The sequence below is a fragment of the Takifugu flavidus genome, chromosome 15 (assembly GCF_003711565.1).
Source record: "Takifugu flavidus isolate HTHZ2018 chromosome 15, ASM371156v2, whole genome shotgun sequence".
Classification (NCBI taxonomy): domain Eukaryota; kingdom Metazoa; phylum Chordata; class Actinopteri; order Tetraodontiformes; family Tetraodontidae; genus Takifugu; species Takifugu flavidus.
In genome coordinates this window covers 4,031,834-4,055,061 of record NC_079534.1, presented here as the reverse complement: position 1 = coordinate 4,055,061, position 23,228 = coordinate 4,031,834, and the positions used below count along the sequence as shown (strand labels likewise).

The window sequence follows — 23,228 nt, the reverse complement described above, 5'->3', positions numbered from 1 at the left end:
GACTCGACAGGTTTCAATCTGAGGTGTCACCTTAAGATAGAAGGACTCTGGCGGCACAGAAGGTAGCGTTAGCATTAGCGATAACGAGCGGGAGGCTTCTGTAGGTGTCGGATGTGTGAGGTGGGAGGTGCATCACACAGCAGATGAGGGGCTCCCGCTGGAAGAAGCCCCCATCGATGGGGCATCCGGACTGAGCTACTTATGGGAATGATCGAGTCCAATGGAACACAGCACAAAAAAGATGAGGCATCACAAAGAGGATCAAAGCACTCTCGAGAACATCACAGCACAAGAAAGACCAAGATGCAATAAAGAAGAGCAAAATAATAAAGGCTATCAAAGCACACGTTGTCGGCAGGACTTGTAATTCCATCGTGACATTAAACATCGTTTGTGTTGCGTGTTGCTCTGAAGGTCACCTGAAGGTTGTGAAAGCCTTGTTAAACATGGAAAAGACAGCGATGTTTGAGGGTTTAGCCATTAGCATGTTAGCTAACCTCGGGCTAACACACTGATGATGATGGACGGAGTAAGATGAGATAGGAAATTACGTCCTCTCGCTAATCTCATTCCTGATGGGAAAATGAAAAAAAGGCATCAGTGAGAGTAAGACTGTTAAAAATAGCGGCCTTGAACAGATATATTCGCCCACAACCACATCACAGGACTAAAAACAGGAAGTTGAGGCTTTTATTGAAACGCGACCTGATGATTGAATCACCTGTACATCACAGCTGGCACGTACACATTAATACAGTTGTAATTAACATTTGTAACTATGACGGAGGAACAAAGATAACACGACGGCTTTTAGATTAGCCTCTGAAAGCGCTAAAACGGGGCGTTAATTGTCCGTAATGAGCCGTTTGCTTGTTTCACTCGTCTCTCCTCGCAATTAACGCGGAACAACATCCATCAGATCTGGGGGGGTGGGGGGGGGGGGGGGGGGTGTGACGGGGTCGGACTCTCCTAGGGGCGGCGGGTGGGCTGACAATTGCAGAGTACACGCTCATTACTCATGTGTTTGAACTCAAACTCGGCAGTGACTCACATCTCCAACACCACTCGGATTACAAACCGTGGGTGGGCGAGATAATTACTCGCCGCCTGCTGGGGGGGGGTGCACGGTGCGAGGAAACGCTCAGAAAACGTCTCCCCTGACATCGAGCTAACGGCGGTTCAGCAGCTATAATATACCAATGTTCCTTTTTTTTAACAGGGACTGTTGAGTTGCCAGTTGCCTCAAAGGTTGCTGGTGCAAATCCCAAGTTTGAATGTCTTCCCGTGCTGAGGGTGTTCTCTCTGTGATGACCTCTGACCTCTGGACTTCCTGCCTCTGAGGAGGAGACTGGGACCAGTGTTTCCAGTAGGAGTTCAGTCCAGTTGTTATTCCAGCCACATGACCAGGACTCGAGGATCAGAATATTTCAGCTAGTTTTAAGATTAAATTACACTCTTCTCTATAAATGTGGGGGAAAGCAGGATTAATTCGAGCGTAATGATGGAGGGAAAGGATGATGGATGACCAGGCTGCTCCGCGCTTTACGGCTCACCGTTTTATCAGGTCGGGCGTCGGTTTCCTGCTAACGTGGCGCCTGGATCGGACTGACCTCGCCGCTCAGTCATTACGTTTATCAAAGCGAAGCAGCCGGAACGCGACGAAACCTGGAAAACATTCACGCTAACGACGAAGCAGTAGCTAACGCTAAATGATGATCCTGCCGATACGGCCCACATTTCCAATAGCTTTTCTTTCCGTTAACGTGTCCGCGTTGGCTTCGGCCGTTAATTCTGCACGTGTTAGCGTGATGACCTCTGACCTGAGTGGAGGTTTCAATCTGACGGGTGACGCAGCAGCGGGTGATTGTGTTTATCAATATTCAACACTTCATTTCGCCGTCTGTTTGGTGGAAACATGGAGGAACGGCTTGAGTTTGAGTCTAACAAGCTTCGTTACTGGGAAGATTCGTGTGAGGAAATTCATTACGCTTCGGGAGGAGGCGCTCACACAAACTCGGCTCCCCAGGAAGATCAAACGTGTTGGTCCTGTACATCAAAGGTGATCCGACACGTCAGTCATCAGCGCGCCTCTGATCACAGGCGACAACTGGAAGATTTAAACCAGCTTTTGCTAAGTGGATGCTAGCTCCTCGGGCCTTTTTCCACTGAAACGCCTGTGCTGACAGCTGCACGTCCCCCTGCGCTTCGGTCTGAAGCAGCAAAAACACGTACTGATGTGTGTAAATCGTCCTGTCGTGGTTGTGCTTCCGGGGGGGGGGGGGGGGGGGGGTCAAATGAATCTGACAAAGAAGAAGAAAAAAGCTCCGAAGCGAAAAACAGTCTCGCTATTCATCAAATTGGTTTTCTGTTCAGAAGCATCCGGACAAACTGGTGCGCGACCCTGATGTGTTTTTGTTAGCCGGCAATGCTAATGTTTGTATTGATCTGGCTCCTGGATTCCATCAAAAAACATCAAAGCTGTGCAACTGCTTCCAATTTCCCCCCATGGAAGCGCTAATTTGATGTGGAGAATTGTTGCTTCTTAGCTTCACCGACCAACTGGCAACATCTCGCTGCTTCGTCGCTGTCAAGATCAAAGAACGGGACAATCAAAGTGACTCGGCGTTTCCGTGGGCAACCAATCGAATGTTTGGCCTGAATTAGTTATGCAACCGAATTTCTGCCAACAAAGCAGTTTAGTCGGATTATGGGTGGAGTCGGCGTAAGTCGTAGCGCAAGCGCAGATCGCGTATGCTAGCTCGCCGTCCACATGCTCGCGCCATTAGACCGGCTACAGTTGGAGTTGTCTGTGCTGATTTTAGTCAAGCTACTTTATCGCCGACGAGAAAACACAAACAAGAAAGAATGATGCGCTTTGAAGTTTCGGGAACTTTGGTCATTAAATTCCCATCTGTGCTTGAGGGTTTTCAGAGTGATAAACAGCTGCCGTCGCTCCCTCCTCCGCTCCTCTTCCTCGCTCCGCCGGCGACGCTCTTCACACGTCGGAATCGGCTACATTTTCCAACATCCGGGCGTGTTCGGCTCGGTGGCTTCGTCCCGATTGTGGGGTCAGGAAGGACCCGCCAGACTGGATCAGAAGCATTTCAGAAGAGGCGCGTTAGCGTGGAGGTGGGAGACAGCCATCAGCAGGAGAAGCTTTGTTGTTGGGAGACTTTCAGAGAGCTAAAGCAGCTCCCAGCGGGCCGCTGGCGGCGCGGAGGAGGAAACTTTTACAATGGACAGACGCGAGGCTTTTAATGGAAAACTCGCTGAGAACAGGAGGGAAATCGCTCGGGGACAAAGTCTGTTTGCTGCCTTTCATGTTTCAGCGAAAGGAAGGAAAAAAAGGGTGAGAGGAAGCTGAAAAATCCTGGGAGCTGCAGAACACTGCGGGGGGGGCACTTTTCTGAGGGGAGCTGGACCAAACCCGATCACGGGAATTCTTTATTTCATCATCCCATCCAAAAAAACTCCTCACTATTCCCTGAAAGTGCCGTGTTGACGGAGCGGCGGACTGTCCTTTAATGTCCTTTAATGAGCGCTTCATTACCCCTCTGAGGAGCAGCAACAGGAGTCCTCCCGTCAAACGTTCCCTCTTCCCAAAGCAAACGGCCCTTTTTATCCTCGGACAAACGTCCTCCGCTCACGGAAAGAACACGTCCAAAAGGCGAGGAGGCGTGTTGACATGAAGTACAGATCAGAAGATGGACGAAACCGCCACATTAATAGGTTCAATATTTACATTTAGGAAACGACGCCACCTGTTTGTGCACGTTTCTACTTCCTGTCAGTCTCCGAGCGTCCAGGGGCGGGACAGGAAGTGACCCCCGCCCTTTAGCTAGATAAAATACTCCTTTGTGTTTTCCTCTGAGGTGTTCTGGGAGGTGGCCCGGCTGCTGAACGGGAAATCCGGGCTGTCTTCCTGTTTGACAGCCTTCACTTCCTGGTTCCGATACGTCTCTTTTCTCCGGTAGAGGAACCGGCCGGCTATCGCAAGGCCCGCCACCATCACAAAGATCGCCACGGCGATGACGCCTGCGGGACACCACACGGTTAGCCTCCACGTCTCAGAACCACTGGCGTCAATATGATGGATGAGAAGCTGCTAAAGTGACGCTACGAATATGTCGACGTGTGGCTACGCTAGCGACACCCTCTTGTTATACAGTTAGCCATAAAAGCTAGCCAAAGTTAGCCTTTTCAGTCGAACATACGGACCTCTCGGTGCTGGAAGCCTGCGGCGCTCGTTGGATGACAGCCGGCTTTCTGCGGCGTTAATCTCTGGTGCCGGACTTTTGTGAAACGACTGTGAAGTCCAAACACGATTTGTGCGTATCGCTCCCTCCTGCGGCTACGCTAAATTCCTCCTACCCAAAATCGGCCTTGTGCTGCTAATCTGACATCCACAGATTGTTGGAATTTCACAGGCTGTGACTCGGCCGGACTCTTGTGTTCACCGAATTTCATTATCCGGACAAAGTTTAGTCCAAATTGGAATTCTGAAAAATGGCTGAAGACAATTTCACACTGGATTACTGGACTTTGTGTCTGAATGTGAGGGTTCGTTCATTAGCTGCTTATTTCACAGAAGGTTTAAGAAGCTCCGCCCGGACGCAGCTAATCAATAAAACCACCTTTTCCTGGTGTAACGACCTTTACCTTTAATATCAATCAAAATCTAATCGATCCCTGATGTTTGATGAGAAGATGAGAGGTGGAAGTGGTGGAAAAAAAGGTCTTTGGGTACCTCCAATCAGAGCCGAGTCAGTCCTGACGGCATTGACTAAAGGCTGACCCGAACCCAAAGATCCCGACCGATCTACAGCAGAGACAGTGAGGAGAAGAGCGGAGAAGGGAAAAGTCAGGAGAGACTAAAGGAGGAAGCAGATTTAGGAGACAAAGATCAGGAAAGGGAGCAGAGCCGAGACCGGGTTCTGTTCTGCCGCAGCAACACCGATGAGCTGGTACAGACGAGGCAGAATCCCGTAGCTCACCTGAGCGTTAGCATCACGTTAGCTTCGCCTGACAGCAACATTAGAGCACGACTGGTTCAGACTGGACCCACCTGGCAGGAGGGGGGCGTCGTCCGCTGCGTCGGCGTTGGCTGAAGCCGAGGAGCCGCAGCCGGACCGCACCAAAGGCCCGGTGACGACCACGGGGCTGCGGTCCGGGTGGAGCAGCGCCGCTTTCAGTGGGTTGATGGAGTTAAAGCGGACAACAGAGAGGCAGCCGGTGAAGCCGAGCGAGGCCACCCGGGCCAGTTCTGGGTCCGACTCATCGGCTTCTGCAGAGGAAATGTAATAATTGATAATTGACAGATGTTGAGGAAACAGCTGTAAACCTCAGCGCGGTTGACATGACGACGGCCGGCGAGGACGGCAGGAACGCTGCAGCGACTCCTTCCTTCATCACCTCTCTCCTCCTAAATTCCTTCCGGGTCCATTAGTCGGGCTGATGGATGACGAGGTCGGTGCGGAACGACAGGAAATCTGCTTTCCCGCCGTTTCCGCGGCTCCTGATCCCATCGACTGCCAGCTCTACTTTGACGGGTCACTTTCCGACACGATGGGGTCGACGCGGCGCCGCTCAGAAACACGTGCGCTTTACCGAGACACGTGAGCGGGACCGCGTTAAAGCGGCGGCTGGAGTCAGATATAAAATCTCGAAGCACGTCGGCTGTGGCGGCTCGAGTTCCACGAAAACTCCCGAGTGCCTCTAGAGGAGAGACGCGGCATTGCAGGTCGTTAACAGACCGCCATCGTATCGTGGTATCACGCAAAGATCCCTGGTTCCTTCAGGAGCGTTCTAAAGACGGAATGAAAGGGGAGCGAGGATGAATGCAGCAGCTGCCGTTTTCCTCTTCAGGCCTCGCTCTGATGGAGGCTGCGGTCGTCACGGCGATATCAGAGTGCCGCGGCTGCAGCCTCTCAGCCTCTGGTGTTATTACCGCTCATGTTTCAGTCATCTCTGCTGGAGCCACTCAAAGAGAACACCATCAAGTCATGACGGAGCCAATTAGCGCCTCACCCCGACGTGCTTCCCGGCCCTTTTCCAGAACCGCGCGCAGGAGATCAATGAGGACGCGTCTCAAATCCGCCCCCCCGGGGGGGCGACGGTTCCTCTTAGAGGATTAAAATCTGCGCTCTGAATAATCGTACGGCAGAATTCTGTTTTAAACTCGGTGGTTTGTGGGAGCTAAACAGCCATGACGCACGTTCGAGCTGCACGTTTCGCCCCGTTCATCCGCCGCCCTCCTGTTGGAGGACAGAAGGCGACGTGTGTTACACCTGAATCTTGGCAGCATCACGAGGAGTCACGGGCAGAGTGATGCTCCGTCTAATCAAAGCACGTGAACACGCTCGCGGCTCCTCTTACCGTCAACTCTGCCCAGGACCAGCGACTTGACGGCTCTGAATTCTCCATCGGACGTCAGGTTGAATTCTTCTACGGCCTCCTGGTCCACCTGGAAGGGGAGAAATATTCCCTGCATGATAAACTGCAGGCATCCATCTTCAGCCGCTTTCTCCCTCGTGGGGTCGGGGGGGCACATGAAGCTCTACGTCTAAACCAGCGAAGGTAAACATGCTTCCGAACTGCTTTAACACGTTATTGCTGCCGTCATAAATGCCCAGAAGCTGCAGGTTAATGTCACCAAAACTGCGACCAACCAAAATCTGGCTTCCGTCTTCCCTATTAGGGTTTAGGAGCAGAATCCTGATTCCAGACGCGTTCAAGGTCGGCACCCCGGAAAAGGTCGACCCGTGTTCCAGAGAGTCGGGGTGCTCCCGTTCAGGCGAGCTTCGCCTCACGCACCATCGGGCTGCTGCTACGATGAGCCATTCAGCAGATTCAGACACCAGCGAGAGGCTTCGTATTTCATCGGAGGCTCTTTGTGAGTGTTCTGTCCTCGTGGCCGCAGGTGGTCGACGTGAGGCGAACGCGTTGCTTCCTGGATGGATCGTCCCCGTTTGTCCTCAAAGAAACCTTATTTCATAACCATAGAAGGCGGATGTTTGACGGCTTTACACGTGTTTGGCGCCTGCATTTCCTGTTAAACGTCCTTGAGTTTCCACCCGTGACCAGTGTGTTGTGGCCTTTTTACCTGCAGGGACACGGACGCCGAGCGCCTCCTGATGCTGACGCTGTGCAGTCGTCCGTCAGCCAGGTTCTTCGCTCGGCTCCTCAACACGTCCGCGTCTCTGCTGCCGTCCAGTTTGTACCTCAGCTCCAGATTATCTTTAAACACGGGAAACAGTGTCACAAATGCTCCATTCTGCTCTAATCTGCACCAAGAGCGTAAAGACGTTTAATCCTTCAAACCTAAATCCAAATTGTTTGGAGGGTTTTTGAGATTTTAGAGTTAATTCCCCGTCAATAACGGAACTAATCTGTCATTATTGCTCCTAATATACAGAAAATTAAGTGTGAAAGGGAAAGAAATGACAGTCTGTCCTTGAATGCTGATGAATTAAAGACTCAGAATCCCTCAGATTAATTAAACATTTGAGATTAACTGAAGCAGAGGTGGAGCCGGAAACCTCAACCAAGCAGAATGAAAGAAAATGTTAATTCCGTTTTCTGGATGGTAAATATTTGATGTCCAATAATGTCACACAAAAGGTTAAAAAACAGCTCAATAACCTTTAAATATATTCAACCATTAAGGAGCGGATAAAGGTTAACAAACAGGTCTTATATTCTGGGTAGAAGGCGCTAAAACCCTCAGAATAATGAAGGTTTCCCGGCCGCTCTCCTCCTCACCGTGTGCGTGGACGAGCACGGCGAGGTACTCTCTGTAGAACGAGCCCACGTAGAAGAGCACGGCTGGACTCTGGAACGTCCTGAAGCTCAGGGACACGTTCTCTCCTCGGAGCGAGACGTCAGAATGGATCGAGGACGGAGCGATGCTGCTGTTCCTCGTGAACTCCAGAGGTTCCTGGATGGTGTAGCTCACCGACGTTCCTGACTGGAAGCTGGCTGAGACCTCTGGAAAGACAGAAGATCGACTTTGTCAATGTGGAACGTGTTCGGAATACAAATAAAGTGATGGAGAGGTGACCGACAGGGAGGGAGGGGCGCATTGATCTCCCACAGCCTCTCACTAGGGGGCGCTAGAGGTGTTCAGCTTCACCTTTCCTGGGTACCAGAACTGGGCGATAACGATCACGGCTGTTCTAAAACTGCACACAAGCTTCTCATTTTTATCAACAGATAAATTAGGGACGCACGATAAAGAACTTTCTCAGCCGATACCAGTAAATGATGATTAATTCATAACGTGGATGAATTAAGATGTGGCGAGCGGTGACGCGTGTTTGCTAATTAATCTGACATAAATTGTACTGATGCTTGAAAGTCCTACATCAGAAATATTGAAATTCTCCCTCCTACTTCTGCATCCTCTATTTTTAAAGTTGTTTTGACTCTGAAGTTGAAGAAGTGGTTTTTTTTGCTTCTAAATAACAGATTGAGACAGGCGGCTTTAACCTCTGCGGTCGAGATTGTCCACAAACTCTCAGTAGATGCAAAGCAGCAGGAGAGGACGGAGGCAGGAAGTGACAGAGTGCAGCTCCTCATCAATGGCTGGACAGCTCTCCCACGGAGAGGTCGCTGCAGGTGGCACCACTGATGGTGTTCTCCACTCCAAATCCTCCTTTAGAATATCAAACACACCTTGGGGCCGAAGGCGGTTCCTCCAGACCTACAGAGCTGGGACTTTTCTCTCTCTCTCCGGCTCCTGTCTTCACCAAAAACTTTCATTTCACTTTCATTCCGGAGAGAAACGCCAGCCTGCCAGAACTCTGGATGTTCTGCAATAATTCGCTGAGGTGAGAAGCATTTTGGGGAGCGCAGACGTGCACATGAATGCATCTGCTGACATGCAGACGGTCAAACAGGCTCCTTCCCCCCCCCCCCCGGGGTCCTACCCTGCATCGAGAGGGGCGCGTTACAGGAACCGGTTTCTGAGAGTCAATAAATCACTTCAACTCCTACCTGTCTGACAGAAGACCCCAGCGTAGGCCGAGGGCCCACAGTCACAGTGGAAACCAGCTTCGTGCTCCACGCAGCGGCCGTGGTTCTGGCAGAAGGAGCCGTAGCTGCTGCAGTGACCCGGGCAGCCGGGTCGGACCCCCGGTGTGATGCTCGCCCTCTCCTCCAGGTCCAGCGTGACCCCGTTCAGCTGCAGCGAGCGGATGCAGCCCCGGAAGCCCTTCTGCCTGGACGCGGTGCCTCCTGAAACACAAAAGAACAACAAGAGCGTTAAAAAACAAGGAAGTAACCATCACGGCTCCATTAAAGCTAAGAACTAATGCTAACGCCCAGGTAGACGATGGCGGGACGGAAGAGGATTCGCGTCCACTGCAACAGCTGCACTTCCAGAATCAGATCCCTGTGGAACTCCTGATCAAAGAGAACAACCCTCTAACAGGGAGAGTTTAAGGTGGGCGAATGTGCTCACAGGGAATTCTGCAGGGAGACCAAAGAACAGATGAAAGCACCCCATTCCAGATAAACTCCACCCCAACCGGAGGAGAGACACTCAGCGGGACCTTAATGAATTTATCCACACATTCGTCCACCTGCGTGATGGGAAACTAATTATTGGGATCAAAGGCGACGCTTCTGCCAAACTCAGCAACGGGCTGGTAAAATGTGAGGAGTCTGTGGTTGACGGATTAAGAAAACAACTCATTAAAATCTGTGTGGTGCTTTAATTCCCCCTGTTGCTTCCTCTCATCCCACAAATACCACCGCGAGTGTTCAACACTGAACTTTCACCATGATAAACCGATTCAACTATCTAATCAGATTACTGAAATGACGCCGCCTGGAGTAAACGATCTTTTCCCCGGTCCTCTGTGGGTCCCTTCAAGGACACGGTGCATCTCTGTGAGGAATGTGGCTGTTGGGAGAGCAGAATTTAGCAAAATAACACCCACGTAGATCAGCAGCAGCCCCGGCTGCTCTGAACAGAGCTTACATTAGGATGATCTGAAATCAATGCCGCTGCTTTTCCAGGAATGTGTGAAGCCGTGATCAAAGCGCTCCTCTAAATCCTCTTAACAGCTGCTGCTTCCACACGCGGTGGCAGAGAGGAGCAGCCGAGGTGCAAAAACAATTTCCTTAAAGCTTTTACAAATATAGATTTTTGCCGCATGTGCATTCTTAAAAACCCCACGATGCCGTTACGGAGCTGGAGGGGGGACAATGGCGCAGATTATTAGACCACACAAAGCAATAACACGGCTTACTAATCATAACAATGGACTTCCCTGGCTCATAAAACAAGGCGGGATTACAGGCCGTAAATACAGCCCATTGAAATATGGCTTATGGATTTATACGCCGCCACACAGTAACTTAGAATTCAAACAATGGAAACAGTTTGCTTCACAAATCCAGACTCATAAACAATCCACGAGGGATTTATGAGAGTAAACAAGTCAGCGCTGAGGCCGTTAATCCAAATAAATCTGGGAAATACGGCCTGTTGAAGAGGAGGGACAGATCCTGAATACATTCCATTCGTCGCCACGGTGACGATGCACAGAACCGTCGCCGGGGTTTCGCCTTTACGTATTAATGTTGTTTACTTGGGTGCCTCCCCAGCCTGACAACACTGTACCAGCTGCATCATGAGAAGCACATCGATACATAAAGGGGTTTATTCTGTAACTTCCAGCTAAACATGCTGCGTGGAGCTGCTGCTGACCCCGGAGCAGCGGATCAGTTAAACACATTTGCCTGATCAATATTCTCCTCAGTTTCCCTCCAGCTGCTGCAGCTTCTATCTGGACTTGTTTATTTTCCCTCCGTGTGTTTACAGATATGAACCCAATATCTGCGGGATGATTACGGCTGCTAATAACTTATGGATTCTGAGACTCTGCGGAGCAGAGAACCGATGAGGTCATTTATGGATCAGGGGTGCCGTATTGATGGAGCTGGAGACAGTTTCCAGGTTCGGCTCCATTTCCAGATGGAGAACATGTCAGACTCGCTCACGCGTGCTTTATTTCTGACATGATTAGCGCTCAGTGGTCAGGAAAGTGGGACTCAGCACTTCCAGGTCAATACTGCTGATTTGGCAAAGAGCAGATCAACAAATGTTTACTTTCTTCTTCCAGAGTTTTCCAGATGGGATCCAGCAGAAACAGAGAGGCTCTGCTAATTAGTATTCACCGAGGATGTCGTGGTTATTATGCAGGGACCATGAATAAGGTAGCAATATTGTGGGGAGCTGTCGGGGTCTGAGCCGCACACACCAGCATGAATTATTAAGTAGAAGGAATAAGATAAATGTCACACACAGATGTAAAACCGCAGCCTAGCTAGACTCTCTGCTGAGAAGAGCTACTTAAAGAACCACGGGAGCGTCTGTCAACGATGGACCGGACAGGTGTCCACCTGCGCACGCCTCCCCACCTATGAACAGCTGGCTGTTGAGCTGCAGGTGGAAGTGCCCGTCAGCGGGAGCTTCCTGTGTGGCCGGAGCCAGGTCGTCCAGTCGAAGCGACGCCTCCTTGATGTTCCTCTCGGCCCGGACTCGGTGCCACCGGTTGTCGTTGAGCGGGACCGTCGAGCTGACGCGGACCTCCAGAGGCCCGTTGCCCACGTCGAAGGAGAAAAGCACCTGAGAGGAGGCTGACGGAGGCGGAGGAAGAGACGGAAACACTCTTTGTTAGGCGATACAAGGACGAGAAGGTCAAATCAGGCCAGTTCTGCTAAAAACGAAGAATTTCCAATCAGGGCAGCTTCATACAGATTAAGTCTTAAATGTGGGTTTTCCATATTTTCATGGACTTGCAGGTTTCTCTGAGGCGTCACTCTAATCCGGATTAACTCTCACCCTCACTTCTACTCACAGCTCAGCTCGATCCGGATGAAGTCCTTGATTCCCAGGTTTTCCAGGAAGACTCCGGAGGAGGCCGTGGTTTTGAACAGGAAGGAGATGTCTGCGCTCAGCTCCCCGTGGAAGGTGGGGAAGTGCAGGTACGACGTCTCCCTGTCGAAAAACGCGGCGTTCCAGAAGTTCTCTGGGGACATGGTGAAAGAAAAACGGCCTTCTGATAAAAAGCCCCGAACAAACAGATGTGAAGGACAGATGTGAAGGCTGAGGTCGGCGTTAAGGTGTCTTTATTCAGATGTGAGTCAATCTGGAAATATGCAGGCTAAACAATTCATCTGCATAATTAGCTTGTAAAAGCCGAGGTTGTGAAGGGTGAACAAATAACTATCGCATCATTGACGGAAGAAATTAAACGTTAATCCCATAATCCTGCATTTTCATATAGAATTTCCATGACGACAACAAACCCCAATTGAGAATTTCCATGACGACAACAAACCCCAATTGAGGGAGTGAGATGTTTATTCTCTGATTTATTAGGAGTTCTGAGGGATCAGAGCCAGACTTACTGTCTCCGTGACAACGCAGCGGTCCCACCCTGTAGGCGGCCTCTGACTCCGGCCTGTGGATGTCACCCAGAACCAGCGAGCGCACTGGGAGACTCTCCTTATGGGTGAGCAGGCCCGAGTCTTCGGCCCTGGAGAAGAATTCAATGAATGACTACGCATGTTCCCCCTGAAGCTTCACCGCTGCGTCAGTGTGTTCAGTACCACTCCGCTCTGTTGGCGTCGCAGTTGCAGTAGTGCTGCGGGTCCACGCAGTCGCCCTGCAGGCCGCAGGCGCACTGCTGGCTGCCCGGCTGGGCGCCGCCCCAGTAAGACTGCAGCCGACCAGGACCGGGACCCCCGACCCACCAGCTGAACGGAGAACCCTCTGCAAGGCACAAAGCTGAAGAACGTGAGGGTGATTTTACTGCTTCGTCGTTACCTGACCGAAGAGGTCGCTGGTGCTTTTGGCACACCTGTCTCCTGAAAAGGCAGGAAAGCTGATTACAACCACAAATGCTCCCAGGTTTCTCTCTTAGCATGAAAAGTGAGGAGTGTTCGAGTTAGCAGAAGCCCCGGGGGTCGTGTTTTACATCCCGGCTCCTTCCCCGAACACTGATTGTGTTATTTTTGGATGGCGAGCCATATTTCACAGTGAAAAATCTGCTGTGTTTCACCTCCTGTAAGTGAGCTGGTGGCGAGGAGGTGATTGGAAAGGGCCCTGCTGAGTCAGCGAGGAGGTTTTCCCAAAGAGCAACCAGGAGGGAGCGCCTGGCGGAAATCCTATTTATCTGTGTGTTTTTGATGGCTTTCACTATTTTCAGCGGGGAAAAGGGAATTGATGAACTAGCAATGCTAACACGCTGGTGTTGGATGGGTTTCAGTCCCAAATTGACCCGGATCTGTCGTGATTCTCCGTGTTGTCATGAGGTTAGAGGCTAACAAACATGGATAAAAGGACAAATCTTTCTCACACAGACGTTCGGATATTCACAGACACAGACGAGGTTTCATGCTTATGGATGAGAGCGGAGTCTCCGGATGAAGCTCTGCAAAGAGAGCCGATGAGAATCCCGGATCAAAGCGATGCGGCGTCTTTTACTGATACTCAGCACATCTGAGTCAATACAAGAGCAAGAAAACACACGATTTAACAAAGGACACACTGATCTCAATCCACACTAATCCCAAGAGGAGGTATTGAACTAATCCAGAGAAATCGACCAGTCTGGGCCGCTGAGGGAGAGATGAAGAATTCCTGAATTCTGAAGAAGTTTGAAACAAACAGTAAAATGATGCTGCTGTTGGAGCCAAGTTGTCTTTATCCAATTCAGACAAACACATATCGGCCCCCACAGATGCAGTTATACAAGACTGGGATTATCAAAGACAATCTGAGGGAACACATCAAAGCCCTCACCTGGGGTGTTGAGGAGGCGGGACTTCCTGCAGCGGTAGGACAGCTCTTGCTCACAGTGCTCCGACTGGCCGATGGCAGCCGACAGCTGCTCCTCTTCAGTGAGGAAGTCAAAGTGAACCGAAAGGTGGTTTAGACCCGGAGACGGCCGCAGCTTGGTGAGCGCCGTGTTGTTGTGCTGGATTATCATCCACGTCTTCTCTTCTAGATCAGCAGACGGACATCCATTATTGATCGGTCTCTTTTGCTCTCGCCTGGCTAAAAATGGCTTTGGTAGTTTTGTTGTCATCTTCGGTGCGTTTGTCGTGTTTTTCCTCACCCGTCATGTTGCAGTAGACCAGCTGCGGCCCGATCGGCCCGCTGCCGTCCACGTCGATGTGGAAGTGTCCCGACGTGCTGCCGGCGTGTTTGTACGCCTCGCAGGAGCGCTCGTACGCAGCTGGGAGGGGAAATAACGAGATCAGCTCTCAGAGAGGCAGGAAAGGAAGTGTGAGGAGGACGAAGATCACAGGCTGAGGGTTACAGGTACGGCCTCAAACGTCTGCATCGCCGCCGCACCAGCATCTCACGAGCTGCCTCTCGCCTGTGGTTAGATTCCTGCCGCAGCGTCCCATAAAGTAGGGACGAAACCAGCTGAAGAGGACAGTGATGACTGATGGGAGCATTACGAGTCAATAAATAAAACTTCTGAGCCTCATCGGCTCTGCGTCTTCCTCCCCGTCTCCATAAATCTGCCTCGCCTGCTCGCTCTTTTGCAGCGTTGCATTCGTCACACGCCCTCCGCGGAGCAGCTACAGAGGCTTCTGCAGAGCCCATCGCTGATAACACTGCGAGCAGGGTGGGTGTTTTGGTCTGGCGCGGATGATTCACTGGGCTACTGTTAAATCTCACTTTGTAGTCGATGATTTGGGCGATTTAGACGCAGCTACGGTCTCCGTCACGTACAAACGGGATATAAAATACAGAGAAGAAAGGATGCTGTCAAACCAGGCTGAGTGGGACGGCCCCCTGTACGGGCCCGGGTCCAGCCGGGGAAGAAGCAGGATCATTGCTCCTTTATGAATCAGCAGTAAAGATGTGCAACGCGAACGGCCCGGTTAGGTTCTTCAGCGTTCTTAATTGACAATGATGCGTTAACAGGGCTTTAATGGGCTGCTCCGCTCCAATTTCTTGAGGTGACTGACAGGTGACTTACAGCTGTGGCAGGTGGCGCCGCTGTAGCCGCTGTCGGAGCAGTTGCAGTGGAAGCCGGTCCAGGACTGAGTGCAGCGGCCGCCGTGTTCGCAGGGACTGGGGGAACACCTGGGGGGGGGGGCAGAGATGTTTGGTTTATTAATCAATGATTAATTAAGACAAGAGATTACAGTGAAAGCAAGTGGCGGAAACTTGGTATTTCCAGGGTTTTTCATTATAAAATACTGTCACTGAAGAAAGAGAGTGATTAACACTCCATCTCTGTCTGGAGCTAATTCCAAAATATTCATCAGCATGTTAAAGCTAATTAGGAGGAAAAACAAGTGGAAAGGCTTTATATTTGTTAAAGTTTGGAATATCGCTGCGCTGAAAAACAAATAAGGTCCCTGTGATGAGCTGAAAAAGTGGATTTAGAGATGATCTGAAACACTTTCAGTCCCGCTCAGACAGATAAAAAGAATAATTTCACTTTTCTTCTTTATTATTTCACTTTTATGTGAAAGGTAAAAAGCTGAATATAAGAAACTCTTGTCAGATTGAACCGATGGTCTGAAGGGTTCCCACACTCTTTGAAGATGCTCTTTAAATGAATCCAGCTCCCAGGAGATGCCGCTGAAGCTCTCGGTGTTATTTATAGATAAATATCATATTGCTATAACATCATGAGATCTGAGGGAGGAGGGAGGGAGTCCTGGTCCAAGGAAGTTTCTCTGCATATGTCAGATCTATACTGGAGGCCTGAGGCCGTCACTCACACAGTTCTATACACACACAGTGTTTTAGAATTCTGAAGTAAATTTATCTCAGGCAGAATCCTCTTCAAACAAACGAGAGATGGAACTAAGAGTTCCTGAAGCCGAAAAGACACAAATTCATCCTCAAATCCATTAAAAATCAGCAAACGGATGTGAGCAGAGACTTTACACAGATTTACATCTGATCCGACAGCAGTTTGGTAACAGAAGATGAAGCGTCGATGTAATTTATGCAGGTTCCCAATTCAAATCCTGAATAATCACAAAGCCCCAAGAAAACCAGTATGGCAGCGGATTCCCTGTAGCCAAACTGGCCTGATGCAGCGTTGAGTCCCATTCAGGCCTCAGTGGTGTTGACTGAAAGCCGGGAAAAGGAGACAGAGAGGATGATGGGAAATGATGAGTAACCGTGTTTTTAATCAGCACCGGTTGCTTTCCATCTGTTATTAGACCGGCTGGCACCTTCAGGAGGTCTCTCACTCACACACACACACACACACACACACACACACGCACACACACCACACACACACACACACACACACACGCACACACACACACAACACACGCACACACACACACACACACACCACACACACACGCACACACACACACACACACACACACCACACACACACACACACACACACACACACACACACACACACACACACACACACACACACAGGTTTGAGTCTTGGCTGTGGGAACTATCTGGTCTCTTTTAATCATCTATTCAGAACGACACCCAGTGTTTCTTTATTTCCACACTGGTGTGTTTGAGGACTGAGAAGAAATCAGAACTGAACTGGCGACTTCTTCTCTTTCAGAATAGAAACCCTGACTCTGCAACCTGCAGTCCTTTTTCCATTTACCTCTATCCTGTTTAATCTAAGAGTTAAAGAGCCTCGCAGATAAAGCGCCGCCTTTGGCGTTGATTTAAGTCACGACTCCGTGTACTTCTTTATCCTACATACAGCACTTATTGAGTGTGTGTGTGAGGGACAACACACTTAATTTAAACTGTTAAGGCTGTAATGACTGCGCAATAATCAGCTGTTGTCTAGCGGATCAGCGGGTCTCCATGGTAACCACCATGTATCTGCAGCTGTGTGATTGATTAACTTTTGTTGTTTTAAAGTCACTCTTAGCTAAAGGTAGCCGTTGGCCAGCAGCCCAACAGGTCCCTGGAGGGGAGATGGATTACCTCTCCAAAGGTGATAGTGGAAGGATTTTCTTTACCTGATCTGGGTTTCAAACCCCTCTCCAGGTAGGTGCTATGCATCTTAATGATAAACTAAACCGTGGGGTCTAAAAAGACCACCTACTGTGTTGAATCAGACTCTCCAACTTTATTTCTAGGTTATATGTTACATATGGTCTGAAAACACTATTGTAGAGCTGGAACCCTGGAATTTCAGGGAAAAAACTCCCTGTAACAGGACCAAACCTTGATCAGAACCATGCTGATATGGGGGGGGGGGGCACGCTGAATGATGAGTAGGGCGGAGTTCTCCACCTCCGACGACGCACTCGACCATTGAACATTCTCTGGATGTGGCTGGAGGGACGTGAATGGTGAGGAGGATGGATGTTCACCTCTTTAGAATAGAAATGAACTTCAGCTGTAGGTTTGATTGGGTTGTTTTGTGATCTGGAGCTGGACTAGAGCACATAGGCCCAACCAGGATGGCCGAGTGGTTAAGGCGTTGGACTTAAGATCCAATGGACAATTGTCCACGTGGGTTCGAGCCCCACTCCTGGTATTCCTCTAAATCCTTTCCATGGTGGGAGTTACGTGACTATGGCTGTATATTTTGTTTATTATTATAACAAATCCCATACAGTGAGTACGCACAGCAGAGAACAGCGATACTAATATTATGAGTAGTGGGGGGATTAAACCCAGGCAGGGAAATGCTCGGTGGAGTCGACCCGCTCCACTGAAAAGACGAGCGTGACTGCAACAGTCCACATATTGGCTGCACTGACAGATGGAAAACAAAGCTACACAGACCAGGATGGCCGAGTGGTTAAGGCGTTGGACTTAAGATCCAATGGACAATTGTCTGCGTGGGTTCGAGCCCCACTTCTGGTAATCCTGTTTTACCAGTGGGTTCAAACACGCTGTTTGGAAAATGCTCTCCAGTGGAATATAATGAAAAAGTAACGTCTGCGGGTCTGACCTGTCAGTGATGCCGCACATGTCCATTTGCAGGTGGCTGTAATTTCCCAGCAGCCTCTGCTGCACCATCATGAAGTCGACCGGCTGGCTGTCAATACTCAGGAGGCGCATGCAGCCCTGAAACCTGCTGAAGGTGTTTTTACAGTCCTCAGATTCACCTTCAGGACAACCTGCACCAGAGGGTAAAGAAACCGCTGCAGAGGATGTGTGTGAGGACATCAGTCCTGGCTCCACAATGACACAGGTCTCACCACCAAAGAAGAGCTGACTTCCTGCAGCAATGGAGACGCTGGCGTGAGCCGCGCCGCCTTCGTCATTATCCACAGAGACGGTCAGACGTCCTCGTCTTGAGCTCAGCTCTACAGGATGCCACTGTCCATCACTCAGGGCAGAACCTAAAAAACACACCGGTCAGTCCCTGAAAATGTTCCCCAGGTATCATTATCCTCTAACACTACAGTAGGATTCTCTCTTGATACTTCTTCAGCCTCACCTGCACTGAGCTCCAGCAGAACCCTCCCAGCTTTGTGGATCTGCAGCCTCAGTCTGGCCTCGCTCAGGTAGAGCCAGACCACGCCCCCATCCTGACGCAGCGCAAAGGTGAGCAGAAGCCCCGCCCTGTTCCACGTCCTGAACTGGAACCCCACCGTCGTGCTGCCCGTGGAAGACGTTGTCCCTCTGGGCAACTGGAGGAAGCTCTGGGGGCCGGGGAACGTCACGGCAACGGAAACCGGCTCGTCACAAGAGAAGGTCACATTGCCCTGAAAGAGGGGGGGGGGGGCAACACGAGAGAGAGATAACTACAGAGATAAACGAACACAAATCATGAATATTAATCAGTTTCGACCTTTGTCACAATGATCTCATCAGAAAGCCCTGATATGGGATAAATGCAAACTGCAAACGCCGATGTCAGCCAGTGATGAAGCACCGCAGCGTGGGCGTGTAAGTGAGCCATATAGAGATCTCAGTTGCGGTCCATTGTTTTGAAGAGTGGTAATGACAGGGGGTCTATTGAAGGGCTGTGCTGGTGGTAATACATTATAGCGCCGGCGCTCTCCCGGGAATATCATTCTGCTATCTTTATAATGCTCCGGAACCACAGATGACATCTAAAAGTCCTTTGGTGAGGTGTTAAAGTGATGCATGGAAGTGCAATGAGGATGATGCAGCACCGGTGGAAAAATAGATGGTCAAACACGAGCTATAAAGTCCCATAAAAGCCATTGGCTAATGCCACCCCCTCCCCCAAACGCCATCTGTAAGTGGGGGAAAAGTCAGAGCAGATGCAGGAGGGCTCCCTGAAAAGCTAACTTCCTCTCCTCTCATTCGTGCCCTCATTAAACCGCTAGCGACTCGTTAACGCCTAACAGTGGTCATGTGACCCCCTAGCGGCGCTCCGAGCTTGTCAACATTTTCATATGGACGTGTGATGGACGTCTCGGCATCGAAGGCACATTAACCGAACCGCCGTGAGGTGGCGGCGGTGGAGACATGGGAAAAAAATTCCATCAGCAAGAATCAGCTGCAACGGAATTTTCACTTTGTTGGATCCTTTTTCATGCTTTCATCCTTTTTTTCCCAAAAGGAATTTATCAGCCTTGTCATCAACACACCTGAAGAATAAGGTGTCCTTCTGCGTATGCAGCCTATTGAGCTGCTACCTTAAAGCCGCCATGTTAAGATAACAAGTCAAAGCTGTGCTGAATAGCAGGGCTACTTGTACCTCTGTGTCAGTGTTCTGCTGAGGAGATAATTACAGATCTGGCTCCCCTGTGATATTTTCACTCAATATTAAGGCTCGGGGTGATTTGAGACGGTATGAGAAAAGTAGGGCTACAGCTAGAACTTCAGAACTACAACTTGCCCCTCAACGTCATTAGCGGATGTTTTAATGAATAAAGCTGCTGCTGGTGCGTTGTGCATGTGAACAAAGTGAGTACTTCCTGTACTCACCACCATGGAGACCTGGGGAGCTCTACGTTTGGCCAGTTCTATCAGGTTGAGGTTGTTGTAAAGCAGGTTTTCCAGACACCCGTGAAAGCCCCTCTTTGGTTTCTGAGATTCCTGGATCGCTCCAACATTCAGCTGCGACGAAAACAAAACAGGTTTGCGTCCGTGTTTGCAGGATTCATCGGTGTGTGTGTGAATCCCACCTCCAGGAGCTTCCGGTGGCTGAACTCTGCGGGGATGTGAACCGCTTCTGTGTGTTTATCGACAGTGAGGTTCAGGCGAGAGTTGTGCCACACCATCACCAAATGGTGCCAGTGCTGGTCGTCCAGCAGGCTCCCCAGGGAGGCCAGGCGTCGGGGTTCTGAGGATGGCGTCCTTTCTGGAAGAGAGAGTCTGTGAGGCTGGTGATCAGGCAGCGTGGAGACGAGAAGCAGAGAAGGTCAAGACTGCAAAGTCGCCGCATTTAAATGGTTCCTCCTTCTCTTCTGTTGCTTTCTCTGTTTGTTCCCTTCATCACTTGACCCAAAAGTCTGCTCCTCTCTAAAGTTGCGACCCGGTGTCAACAACGCTGACAGCTACAACATGTCAGCCTCCATAATGGGCCTACAAGTGTCATTTTCCTGCGCTCCGCTGAGAGGATCACAGCGAGGTCAGCCGTCAGCAGGGACTACAGGAAGCCTGCGAGCTTCCACCGGGGACCAAACTCCGCCATCGCGTCGAAGCGCAAAGACAAACATCATTAATGATAGATGAGCCCCAACTGGTCTACACCAGTGTCTCCATCCTGCCCGTGTGCATTGAGAGAAACTTTGCTTTTCTGTTGAGACGGAGACGCCGCATCAATTATTTATCAGACATTCTTTAGGGGAAGACAACTCAGACTTCAAAGAGAGGGACCAGAACCAGATTGAGACATGATGAGCAGATGTATTTATGTCCGTGTGATTGACTGCTTTGGGTGGGGAAAACAACTTAATCAGGGCTGAGAATGGCTGAGATGGGTTTGGCTGTCACCAGGGGGCGTGCACGAGGCACTGACGTCGATATGAGGGAAGAATCAAAGCAGGTTGATTGTTGAATATCGCCGGTGGAACAAACATGCTGATTAACATTCACCAAAAAAAGCAGACTTTCTTCTTCTTCTGCTCTAATTAACAGTTATCTGTTTCGTGATATTAAAAAGTTCAATTTGTTACTGCGGGCAGAGGTCACAGCGTTGACAACACTGTTATTTCATGGAAAATTGGCCAATTAGACTCACAAAAGTCCTTATGTCCTGCTCCACAATGTCAGGAGATGGCTCACCAAAACTAATCAGAGAGCTGCGGGAAGCATTCGGATGGTGACGTGACTGGAACTGCAGACAGCTAATTAAACTGGTCAACATTTCAGAATAATTCAGCTTAATTTCCCGCCACCGGTGGAGAGCGCTGCTGTTTTTTGTCATTGAGACTTGTCAGATGAGCATGATCTCGTGCTGGGAGGGGGGTCTCAGAGTTCAGGTTTGGTCCATCATCTCCATTCCAGCGCCACTTGACTCGGTTGTTGACCGCTGCAGTCACAGAATCTGACCTCAACCCTCAACCGTGGACTCCAGAAACATGTCAGGTCTAAAAACTTGGCTTGTACCAGTGACAATATTAAAAATGCTGACAGATTTCCTGCATACTTGAGGATAAAGTTTCTCTTTCTGAGCCTGGTTGTTACTCAGAGTTGGCTCATAAAGAGAATTGGACCCCTGTGGGAACCCACACTATTGTTAGCACCAACAGAACAAAGCAGCTCCTGCGTGACCTCGGCAGATGACCTAAATTACACGATCTGCTCAGAGCATCTGCGAGGCGTGAAACATAAGGCGGAAAATCTGAAGGACGTTAAACTACAGAAGCCTCAAAGCAACTCTGAAAGAGACGAAGGAGCGAATAAACGTGCTGACGTACAGAAAAAACAAGGATGCATTACACAAAAGCGAAATGAGATGTGGTCAGCCAAAAGGCTCTGTGTGTGTGTGTGTGTGTGTGTGTGTGTGTGAGGGCCAGGGATGAGGAAAGAATAAAGAGATAAGAAAAATATGTACATCACATTTTATATCAGAATGCATAATGATAAATCTATTAAAAGGTAAAAACTAAAAAAAAAACACAACTTATTTAACAGATGCTGGTTTATGTACATAACACACATGTCTATGCTAGCCCAAATGTCCTCACTAGGGTAGTAAAACCCATATTCTTGTCCTCACTACGCAGCCTGTATGAGAACACACACACACACACACACACACGCGTGTGCCGGTACCTTGTGTGAGCAGCAGCTGCAGTCGTCCTCTGTGTAGCTCCAGGCTGAGGCCGGGTCCTCCCTCTCCCTCTGCGTGCAGCAGTATCCCAGAATTCCTCACGGTTTTAAACTTGACAGAGACGGCGTCTCCGTGCGCCAGCCTCGGCTCAGGATTCAGCCTGTACGCCAGGCCGCCGCCCTCCAGACTGACGAGGTCGGAGGCTGAGAGACACAGAGGGAGGGTCTGAAGCTGAGACTGTTCCGAGGACACTTGGGTTCCAGAGGTCGAAGCCCAGAAGCTTCGGCTTTTGTTCTGAATCATCTTTTTGTGTGTGTGTGTGTGTTAACTCGCTGCGCTGCTTCAACCCTGACGCACGCGTGTGGACGCAGTTGCCAGTTTTCTCGTGTTTGCACAGTTGTGATAAAACCCTTGTTTAGGCGGAAGGCAAATTGCGTTTTTATTCATTTGTATAGATTTGATTTGGCTGGGAGCGCCAGCGTTCACCGACTCGGCTGTTCTCTTTGGGTCTCGGCCTGGAATTTCATTTTGTTACCTGTCAAAACACATTATGAAATGTTGTGTTGTGTCGCCTCAGTGACAGGCTAATACTCACAATGAATTCTTTATACTGTGGTAAACTGTTTGCAACTATCAGCCACCTCCTCTATATCACATTTGTTTTTCCCGGGGAGGATTCTGCCGTGCACGCCACATTAGTTCAGCACCAGGAAAACCCGGATTCTTCTGCCATGCTTCACACCGGCTGGTAAACATCACACAAATGTATCTGCTGTGTCTTTAAACTACCTGACACAATATTTCCAAACCTCGACAGATCGTTCGTCAAAATCACTCTTAAAATATTCTGCATAATCCATCTCCTTCTGGAAAAGACGTTTTTACTGGGAAAATGTGCTTTTCCATCGTAAATCAAGGTTCCAGTTGGTGAAATAAGGTAATGAATCAGCGCTCAGAGGTCGGCGTGTTATCAGCTGTGTATCTGGCTACACGCGAGGTGGAACGTTTATGATAGTGGATCTTGATCCCTGA

The 23,228-nt window shown here is 49.8% G+C and overlaps 1 protein-coding gene and 2 non-coding genes across 5 annotated transcripts in view; 2 read left to right on the top strand and 1 right to left on the bottom strand.

The window, feature by feature from the left end:
* Positions 1 to 676: 676 nt before the first annotated feature.
* The window catches only part of LOC130538849 (contactin-associated protein-like 4), a 40,614-nt gene continuing 18,062 nt past the window's right edge, over positions 677 to 23,228 (bottom strand). For 2 of the 3 annotated variants that reach the window (XM_057056793.1, XM_057056796.1), the window contains 20 exons: positions 22,199 to 22,399; positions 20,104 to 20,279; positions 19,904 to 20,035; positions 18,441 to 18,708; positions 18,199 to 18,342; positions 17,949 to 18,117; positions 15,009 to 15,115; positions 14,133 to 14,252; positions 13,817 to 14,017; positions 12,622 to 12,799; positions 12,421 to 12,548; positions 11,868 to 12,038; positions 11,428 to 11,646; positions 8,995 to 9,234; positions 7,762 to 7,986; positions 7,103 to 7,236; positions 6,376 to 6,463; positions 5,066 to 5,284; positions 4,748 to 4,819; positions 677 to 4,035 (listed from right to left, as the gene is read on the bottom strand). In XM_057056793.1, coding sequence (XP_056912773.1) covers positions 3,839 to 4,035; positions 4,748 to 4,819; positions 5,066 to 5,284; positions 6,376 to 6,463; positions 7,103 to 7,236; positions 7,762 to 7,986; positions 8,995 to 9,234; positions 11,428 to 11,646; positions 11,868 to 12,038; positions 12,421 to 12,548; positions 12,622 to 12,799; positions 13,817 to 14,017; positions 14,133 to 14,252; positions 15,009 to 15,115; positions 17,949 to 18,117; positions 18,199 to 18,342; positions 18,441 to 18,708; positions 19,904 to 20,035; positions 20,104 to 20,279; positions 22,199 to 22,399 — 3,389 coding nt within the window. In that variant the 3' untranslated portion in view covers positions 677 to 3,838. The remainder of the gene's footprint in view (positions 4,036 to 4,747; positions 4,820 to 5,065; positions 5,285 to 6,375; positions 6,464 to 7,102; positions 7,237 to 7,761; positions 7,987 to 8,994; positions 9,235 to 11,427; positions 11,647 to 11,867; positions 12,039 to 12,420; positions 12,549 to 12,621; positions 12,800 to 13,816; positions 14,018 to 14,132; positions 14,253 to 15,008; positions 15,116 to 17,948; positions 18,118 to 18,198; positions 18,343 to 18,440; positions 18,709 to 19,903; positions 20,036 to 20,103; positions 20,280 to 22,198; positions 22,400 to 23,228) is intronic. The other variant, XM_057056795.1, reaches the window with a different exon arrangement.
* Positions 17,446 to 17,528, top strand: trnal-uaa (transfer RNA leucine (anticodon UAA)). Its single transcript has one exon. It is a non-coding gene; the product is annotated as a tRNA-Leu (tRNA).
* On the top strand, positions 17,778 to 17,860 carry trnal-uaa (transfer RNA leucine (anticodon UAA)). The gene has a single exon. It is a non-coding gene; the product is annotated as a tRNA-Leu (tRNA).